This window comes from Vanellus vanellus, assembly GCF_965231255.1.
Source record: "Vanellus vanellus genome assembly, chromosome: 5".
NCBI classification, from domain to species: Eukaryota; Metazoa; Chordata; class Aves; order Charadriiformes; family Charadriidae; genus Vanellus; species Vanellus vanellus.
Genome location: NC_138910.1, coordinates 17,363,702 through 17,373,564, shown reverse-complemented (window position 1 = coordinate 17,373,564; position 9,863 = coordinate 17,363,702). Strand labels below are relative to the sequence as shown.

Here is a 9,863-nt window from a genome sequence, read left to right as displayed (position 1 = left end):
AGCAGGGGAAGGAGAGCAGCACGCAGGACCCAACCCCAGTCTCTTCCAGAGCCTAAAGAGACACGCTGAAACCCATGTAAAATCCAGCACTGGGGCCACAGCGAGCCGCCTCCAGCAAGCAGGATCACGTCCGTCTACTGGCTCCGCAGGGCATGTGCTCCCCGGTCCTCCTGCTCGTGGGCTGTGTAGAAGAGGTGGCACTCGGGGTCCCCGCGGATGGTGGGTGCACCCTGGATCACCTTCCCGTGGATGGGGTCCACGCACCAGCACTCGCCACGCTGCCCGTTCACCGACATCTTGCACTGCACGGAGAGGGACAGGGCAGCCATCAGCTGAGGAAATAGGGGGACAAAACCCCCTTTCCCAGCTGCACCAGCCCAAAGCCTGAACACAGGCGGAGCTGGGGTTTCTCCAGCAATTCGGCATTAGTTTGGATTTAGGCAAGATTCAGGGATGCTGCACTCAGGCACCACAGGGTCTGTGCTGCACCAGCATCACTGCTCCAGCGGTCCAGGCTGAGGGCTCCACCTCTTCTCCCAGGGGCTGTGCCAAGGACCAGAAAGCTGATTTTAAACCACAACAGCAACAACTGTCCCTGAGATGCATCACCCTCTATCATCAGCTGTGGATGAAAGCACCCACAGAGTCAAAAATCCCTGGGGGAAGAGAGATAAGACAGACTGACTGAGGTGCTGTGTAAGCTTCATTTTGCTTGCAAATCAGGCTAAACAAACTAAACATGAGAGCAAGGCCCCCATGGCCAGAGCCAAACATGTTTCCAAACAGGGTCTAACTCCATCCCAACACAGAGGTAATGGGTGGGTAGCGTGGTGCATCAGGGCCTGTCCTCTGCCCCCCAGCCTGGTCTGGTTAGAGAGAAGTTTCTTGCCCTAATGGTTATCGTCCACCCCTTGCCCTGGCAGGGCTGCAGGCACTTTGAACCCAATGCTCATCCCTCCAGTGCCACCAGATACATCTCTGAATAGGGTGCAGTGGGAGATGCAGAGGTTACTCCAGCAGGCTGGGCTCTGCGTGCACTCTGTAAAGCTGAATTCAAGCCATTTTTTGCATCCAGACTGAGGTCAAAATGCAGCCTTGTTCATGGGGAATAAAAAGCATGAAAAGAGAGAAAAAAAAAATCCTCCCCAGGAGGAGAGTGCATCCAGGCACTCTCCACATGAGTGCTGGCCCACAGGAGGCGGGAGCAACTGGGAATGCTTTTATTGGCATCCCATTTCCAGAAAATGAAAAGGAACTGATGCTTAGCTCTGGAAACCCAGATGGAAGGAAATGGGTATCACTTCATGTTTGTCTTTAGCCAGGGCAGGGGCGGGGGGCAGAGAAGAGAAAGTAATTTTTGTCCCCTCTCTTTTTTCTGCAGCAGTGACCAGTGGGTAACCCATCTGCACCCTCCAGTGCCGGCTGACTTGTTTCCCAGGCACAAGGAGCAGCAGAGTCTGCCTTGTCTTTTGTAGCACACGATGCACCGCTGCATCGCCCAGCCTCGGTCCCCAGACACAGCTTATCTCTTTGGGGGGAATTTGCCAGCTCTGCTCCATGTCCCCCCTTCTACGTGTGCCCATGCTGGGGGACCCAGACAGGCCACGGGGCTCTTCAGAGGGAGGCACAGTGTCAGGGTCCAGTCAGGACAGGGAAGAGAGAAGGGATGGAGGGAGATTATCTCAGAGCACCCCTACCTTTCTTAATGCCTTTTTTTTTTTTTTTTAATGCTCCTGATCAAGGGGTAGAAGTAGCGCTGAGAAAAAGGCTTAGCCATGAAAACAGCAGGTTTTCTCGGGTCCCCTCCCAGGGCTTAGTTACACATAGCTGTAAGGGGTGCTCATATCCTGGTACTATTCACACATGGCTGCCAGTCAACCCTGGACAAGCTGGTGTTTTGCTGCCCAAGAGGTTTTTCCTGGCATTTTTTTTCCCCATGCCTCAGCTGCTGACACCTGCTGGTTTTGCATGAATGAAGCCAAGAAGTCAAAATTCAGACACTCATTAAGTCGTTTGAGTCCTTTTGGGTCCCATAAATACTTTCAGAAGCATGCTGCTCCCCAACCCCCACCTCGCCTGGAAAGAATCTCTCCCAGAGCTGTGGGACCAGTCCCAATTTGTGGAGGAAAACCAGTAAAGTGCACCTTCCTGACCCCAGGAGAAGCGCTTTCTGCTTTGTCTGCAGGACTGGCCAGCGTTCAGCCTCTCTCTGCTTTTCCCCCATAGCGGGGCCCAGCCAGGACAAGACTTGGCTCAAAGCACATGAAAATAGACCTGGTGAGATACGCAGCTCTCATGGGGAAGAAGACGCTCTGAACTAAACAGATTCTCCATCTCTGGGCTGCCCACAGCCATGTGTGGTTGTGGGTCTCGCATCTCCACTTGCTAGCCCGCGGCTGCAAATGCACCTGGGTGTTACTAAACCTGACCATGCCACGTGCGATATTTGCTCTTTACCCCACAGCTCGCACCGTGTGTGCGACACCAGGCCTGAGCTGCTGTGTCCCCCCCTTGGCTGCGCGTGGTGGGGACGAGCGTTGAGCCGAGGGCCACTACTGGGAGTGCAGCCAGCCCTGGGGCTCTGGGTCTCCCCACTTGCCTGTTTGAGATTGTACAAGCCATGCTTGTCGCAGTTGGGGATGTGGAGGGAATAGAGGTGCTCCAGGGGACCTCGCTCATCCGGCAGCCGCATAGTGGAGATGCGTTCCAGGACCTGATCCAGCTCCTGCTGACAAGGGGTCTGAAAAGAGTCAAGAAAGCAGAAAACAAACAAAACCATCAGGGCAATTGGACAATTCATAATATCAACACTTTGGACAACAAACAGAAACACCAGTAAGGATGAACACCTGTGTGCACCTCCTCGGGACTCGGGTTTGCCACTAGGCTCCACTGCTGACTTCACCTGCAGGCACCCAAAGGCACATCCACACATGTCCATGTGTGGAGATGCAGGTGGGGAGATACGCACGTCTCCCATGTGCCTCATGTGGCCAAGAGCCAACATGACACCAGGTCACAGGCCCTGGAGGCACGGAGGACGAGACGCCTCAGAGATGGTCCCATGGATCCCACTTGGTGTGACAAGTGATGTGAAGCAGGACTAATCCAGACAGATCAGGAAGGTTTCCATCAGTCCAGATCCCACACCTGTGATGCAGCTTTGGCCCAGAAACGCAACTCAAAGCATGCGAGACTCCATGGGAGCGGAGTGGAAGCCCCGGGAACGAGAGCACCCAGAAAAGCCAGCCTCTTGCTCCACAGCAGCTCCAAACCAGGGCTCCCGGCCAAGGCAGCCTGGCTGAATTACTCCTGATGTGAGCTGGAGTCCACACCTCTCTGCTTTTGCAGTCGTTGTTGGATTGTTTTTTTTTTTTTTCCCAAAGGAGCCGCAGCAGTGTGGGAGCTAACTTTTATTCTCTCTAACTTGACAGAGCCTACACCTTATTTTGAACCTCTGCTTCACTGGTTCATTGGAGGGGGTGAGGGCTCTTTTAAAACCCACTTCTGTCCCTGCACTCCCCAGATAGAAATACCCTACGTGGTTATAAAGATACATATTATGGTCCTTTTGGGGTGGCTTTCCATCCCCATCCCATCTAGTTGCCTTGACCAAGCTGCCCGCTAGAGGGAAACCACGGCCAAGGACTGGAGGGTAGAGAGACAGTGACAGGGAGGACTCCGGGCACTCTTCTCGCTATGTGACAGCCCCACAGCCCATCCTCGGGGGCTCTGCGACCCCCTCCCCACCTCAACCTGGACAGGGGCTGCCCTGCAGCAGGCAGACACCCTCCCACCCCCCAAATCCCCTTGGGCCATCCCTGGCACTTGCTTAGGGAAAAAGGGTGTGAGAAAGCTGGTCCTCAGGCAAAGGGCACGCTCACACCCCTGCGCAGGCAGGTGTCGAGCCAGCGGGACCCCCCCTTCTCCGGCTCTGCTGTCAGGAGGTGAAGCGGCAACGAAAATAACACCTCCTCGCCAGCACATCAAAGTTCATCAGATGGTGTGTTCGGCCCCAACTTCAGGCCAAAACAAACGTTTGCTTTTCCTTTTCTTCTCTCCCCCTCTCCCCCCTTTTTTCTTTCTTTCTTTTTTTCTTTTTTTTTTTTCTTTTTAAGACCGTTTGTTGCAAATGTCACGAAGGCTTTTGCATTCAGCATTTCCCTGGCGAGCCTGCAGCTGCCTCCGTTAGCTCCCCACGAACCCCTGCCCCCTCACCCTGCCCGTCGACAGCCGTGACTTCTTCGAGTCCTCGTGGTTGTGATGGGGTTTGCCGACTTTGCCCATCTGCCGCTGCTGCTCGTTCACCTTCTCCCTCATAACCGCCAGCTCCTTCATGCCCGTCTTCATGGGCTTCCTCCCACCAGCTCCGCTCAGGATCCCTGTTGTGCCATCCACGTGGTTCTCGGCAAGGATGCTCTCGGACCGGTCATCGCCATTATCTGCAGGAGACAGGACAGACAAGGAAAGGGTCAAGCTCAGCCAGGCGCTCCCTCACGTGTTCATCCCATCCTGGATCGCTTTCAAGCGTGGCTGGTTACCAAGCCATAAAAATCTTTGCATGCAAAAATTTTAAATTGCATTAGCCCTTTCATCTGGAAGGTGAGAATAGATCCTTTCATTCTGGAGTTATTACCACACTAAAAGACAGTTTAGAGAGCAGGGGAAATCACTGCTGGAGAAGTTCTTTCTGGTTTTTCTTTGACCTTCTAAATTACTTCCCGAAGAATGTAATTTTCCCATCAGAAGTCCAGTTGGGTTAAGGATGCCAAGTGCACTTCGGCTCCAAAACTTAAAACCACAGTGATTAGTAACAATACCTTGAGCCCATCTATCATCCCCCAGAGTATCTCCAGGAATACTTACTCAATATTAATGTGCTAAAATAAATTCTCAGGCCTGCTTTCAAAAATACCTTGCCTCTGTTTTATGGCCACCCTAATTTCCCTCGGAGATCCTGCCATTTCAGTGATCGTCCTTGCCGTATCGTCTTTCACATCGTTTGTCATACAGTGCATTACTCATTTATCTTCTACCTATTTCTGCACTTGGCCACTTCTGCTGACCGTGGAACAGCCCCACGTGTCCTGCGCCCAACTCTGCCACTGCTGCAAGCTGTGAGACCCCCAGCTAGTTCAGCCATTTCAAAATCAGTTAGCAGAAATCTGGGGATAAACGCTGGACCTTTTCCACCTCCTCCACTCTCTGCTTTGTGCATTTTCGCAGTTCACTGGGTGCCGTTTCTGAGAGCAATCCTTGCCAAAGTAGGACATGATGCTTGCAATGCTGCAGGCGCCAGTCCCTTTGGACTTTGCGGCGGCAATGAGGACAGATCTCAGTACCTCCTGCTTGCTACAGAAGCCTGGAAGGTGACAGCTGACCCCTCCTTGGTGCCTGGTCTGAACTGGCTGAGCAAGCACATCTAACTGTAGCTGGATCTACCATTGAAGCTGGCCCTGCTTTAAGCAGGGGCTTGGACCAAGACCTCCAGAGGTCCTTTCCAGTCCAAATTATGATTCAACCCATGCACGCACATCATCTCCGACCGCAACAACCCAGGCTAAGGACATCTCTGTATAGAGGAGCTCTTCCACAGCTCCACAGGTCCCACACCAGTGACAGACCAGGCCATTCTGGTCCTACAGTGGTGACAAACATGAAGTTTCTTCTAGCATATGCCAAGGAGGAACTGTATCATCCAGCCTCCCAACATCAGCATTCTCTCTGGCACCTCCAATTTCAGCTTTCCAGCACTCCAGAACTCGGGCACTGATATAGAAGTAAAGAAATCACATCATACTGTGCACAACGGAGGGTAAGCAATGCAAACTCATGTAGGAATGCTTAATTTATGGATCTCTCCTGCTTCTTGGAAGACCAAACACACGGAGCATTTACAGATTTTAACATTTCCTTTTTTTCAGCAGCTGCATCGTGATGTTTTGTCAGAGCATAGCTCTACTTGTCATGACAGAGAGTGCAAAATCATAATAGCAAGTGTTTTATTTCTGCCACAGCCTTCCAAGCTCTTTTCAGGTGTGACAGCCGCAGGCTCACACAGGGGAGACTGCAAGAAGAGTTTTGTCTGAACTTAAGTCAGCCAATGAGTGGCTGCCTGGCAAGAGAACAGCCCAAGTGAGCTGAATCAAAGAGCCACCCTAGCCCAGTATGCCATCCACAAGAGACTCTCAGCAGCTGCTTGGGGACACACATCGGAAGGACCATTGCCAATCTGTGCTGCAGACCAGCAGTAAAAGCACTTTCATGGCTGGAGAGTGCATCCGACCCAGAGGATTTAAAAGCCACCGACAGACCCATCCCCTCAATGGATTTGTCCAGTATACTTTTGAACTTCCTCACCATTTTGGCCCCAGATCTCCCAATACTGGGATCATCCCACTTCCCAGAAATACTAAATGCATTTGGTCTGCAGGTTTTTAGCTGCTTAGGTAGCAACCGAAAAGCAAACACGGGGCAAAACCAATCTGGCAAAACCCACGACTTTCCTCAATACTGGTTCCAGATGAGAACTGGAACCAGGTTTGATAGCCAGATGGGCGAGCTCAAAGTCTGGGCTGCTGCCTGGCGATTGCTGTCTGGCTGTCATCCTAGGAGCCGGACAAGGAATATTTTCAGCAGGAATCTTCTGTTTATACACCAGTCTCCCCGTTAATTAGAAACACATAGTGAGAAGGGAGAAGGCCATGAGGCCGCCCTTCAGACAGGATCAAATGAAAAAGCACCGTGCAAGAGACGGGCAAGGCTGGCCAGGCTTGGATCCTCAATGAGCTGCTTCGGAGGGTTTTAGCCTTCCGACAGTCTTTTGTTCTCCTCTCCTTGGTGTCTCACCAAGCTGTCAACAGCAGAAGAACAAGCGCAGCAGCAGGGCAGCATCTCAGACACGTTGCAGTCCCCTGCTTCATTCAGAAAACCAATGGTACAAACTGACGGAAAAGCAGCAAACTGGAAGCGGTGCCTTCCCCCATCGATTCTCACTCCCTCCTGCCTCCAACTAAAATATATAGACATCTGCCCAAATAAGCACTGCGCTAGTAAATGAAGGCGAGCTGGTAAGCCTCTTGTCGGCTGATTCATTCACAAAACCTGCTTCTGATAATATTTTCGCTCATTTTTCTCACTTTCCAATGCTAACAAATATCAGCCCAAAGAAAACCACCGATGGGAGCAGAGTGTGCAAGCCCATGTGCATGAACACACCCAGGGGCAGGAGAGATTGGTCTTGGCTCCCTGGGCACCATCACAGGAGCAAGGCTGGAGCAGAGGCCAAGAAGATATAGCTGCTATCAACTGCAAGCTCTCCTCTCCAAGGCCAAGCCAGCCACAGCGAGCCGTACCCTCGCCCTCCTGCTGAGCTGGATTGATCCACATGGGGCTGATGCTGGAGTACCATCATAGCTTCTCCCTCTCCCAAACCCAGTGCTGCTCTTAGGATGAGCACTTCTGACCTGGGGCTTGCAGGGATGGCTCCACCACTGGAGAGGGGAGGCAGGATAGAAGAAGTTGGCCCCACGTGCAAAGCACCACCATTTTCTTCACAGATGAGCTGCACGCACGGGAGGAGGCTGAGCATCAGGTGTGATGGACCACATTTCAAAGAGCAAATGGGACAAGTGTGGTGACATCAAGCCTCGAGGCTGGGAGAACACAGAGCATGCCATAAGCCAAACAACGCCCTTTACAGGCAGATAATGCTTTTTAACGCTGCTCAAAAGAAGCAAATTGTGCGTGCTTGCTTATGACTATCCATGAAGCAATTAAGCCGCCCATCAACCCTACCGGCATGGGATGGGCAGGTATGCAATTGCCTCAGATATACAACCCTAATCCGTTTGTCATCCTGGCAAACGCCCTTTTGCTGACCAATTTCAATTCACGCTAAATATATCTGTGAACGAAGTGGTGCCAAACTCCAAAACAATTAAGTTTTATAGTTCTTCCATTTTCCTATGGCATGTGGAAAACATCTCCTGTGCTATTTTGGATCAAAAGGTAGAGCACTTTGTGCAGGGTGGGACAAGTGTGGCAGGAATCAAAGCAGATAGCTGAAGTTCTCCTGAACACTGATGTGGAGCCCATGAAACACCTCTCACCATGCCAAGAAAATGATTTCTTTATGGCCCTCTTCAAGGAAAATTCCCATTGGCTTCAATGGGGCGAGGACTTGGCTGAGGTGAAAGCATGTTCAAATGGCCATCAGCTAACATCTGTAGGGAGCTGCACAGTCTTGCCAACAGTTTCAAAAGCGGCTACCAATTTCCAGTGCTGAAATTTTTGGGAACCTGGTTTGAGACCTCTAGGCACCTCTATCGAGAGCTGAGAACCAGAGGGGCTTGAAAACAACCTGCCACTTCCAGAGCTACAAGAAGAAAAAAAGCACCACACCACACCACCACCACCCCAAAAAAAAAAGGCAGCTGCCTGAAGTTAAAAATACATCTTTATCCCTTTGAAGAGCCCCGAAGCGTATCTGGGCTGCGGGACGGGATGGAGCCAGTAGCACTCACTTAGCAGGAGAGGGCCAGCCGGTATCACGGGGAACATGCACCATGCCAAGGACCACAGCCGCCCTCTCCAGCGCCGCTCTCTCTCTGCACTTGTTTTCCTTCGACGACAGCTTGCCCGCAGGGTTTCACATGCATTTGCTTATCTGTCCAGGGTGTTTGCATACTGTTTAAGTGCTGATTAAGGTCCCAGACCCACAGAAAGTTTCACCCAAGTGGCCTTCAACAACCTGCTTGGAGCCCGGCTAGACTCAGGTCCCAGCTGTGTCCTGGGCTGGATGGGACTTACATCTCCCTCCTGCAGCAACCACAGCCTCCCTTGGCCAGCGCTTTCCCTCTGAAGACATCGAAGTACTTTGCAGTTCATTAATTACCCTGGAGAGAGAGGTGTTCAGCCTGGGTTGCACACGGTAAAAAACAAAAGGCACGGAAAAAATTGAGAGCGTTGCCCAAAGCCACGCAGGGAATCGCCGAGCAAACCCAGGAGCCGGCGCTCCTGCCCTGGCACCGCACCGTGCGCAGGAGCGAGAGCACTCGGGACTGCGGGAATGCAGCATCCAGAGAGTGATTTTTCACCCTGAGGCAGCGTTGTGTGGCTATCCAGGTTTTTCTTCTTTTCCTCCGGCACTTATCGCCTCTTGTGGCCGTAACTTCTACTATTCCAGGATAATTTAAGCGCCTGTTCTGGGTTTTGCTTGCCACTTTTTATTTGAAGGAGCAGAGCTGCCGGTCCCAGGCTGCCAGGAGCCCAGCGCTTGTCCTTCACAGCCTGAGAGCAGACAGGGCCTTTAAACCTGACCTTTAACGTGCACAACAGCCATGGCCGGAGAATTACTTACAGGAAGGTGGGGAAGGAGCAGACAAACCCTGACCGCAGCCCCGGTGACCTCTGCCTCATCAGTCTGCAAAGTATTTCTAGGAGATCCCTGGGCAAAGGTTCCTGTGCAACAGCTCTGGTGTGGGCGTTGTTGACCTGGAGCTCGGATACCTCAGAAAACGTTTGCCAGCAGGGATTATACCGGCGTTGCAATTTCCTCGCAGCAGGAGCTGCCAAGAACAAAGTCCCCCCCAGGCCCTCTGGCCCATCCTACCCCAAAAAGGACCCAGAGTTTGCTCTGGTTACCGCTGCCAAACTGCAAAGCGCTGAGCCACGGCACAGCATCCGTCAGCGCTCAGCTGGCGGCGGAGAGGAAACGCGGGGGCACCAGTACGTGGTCTGGCCCCGGGCATAATCAAACCGGGCCACATGCAGCTCTCCAGAGGCAGACGAAACCAAAGCAGCCGCTCAAGTTTCACTCTTTGCACACACACACACACAAAAAAATGTGACTGGGAAATGCC

General features: G+C 52.3%; 1 protein-coding gene across 1 annotated transcript in view; it reads right to left on the bottom strand.

Moving 5' to 3' along the window:
• The window catches only part of IGFBP2 (insulin like growth factor binding protein 2), a gene marked incomplete at its 5' end in the record, with an annotated part of 64,149 nt that continues 54,286 nt past the window's right edge, over positions 1–9,863 (bottom strand). Inside the window, 3 exons of the mRNA XM_082484357.1 lie at positions 1–302; positions 2,600–2,740; positions 4,219–4,442. Coding sequence (XP_082340483.1) covers positions 135–302; positions 2,600–2,740; positions 4,219–4,442 — 533 coding nt within the window. The 3' untranslated portion in view covers positions 1–134. The remainder of the gene's footprint in view (positions 303–2,599; positions 2,741–4,218; positions 4,443–9,863) is intronic.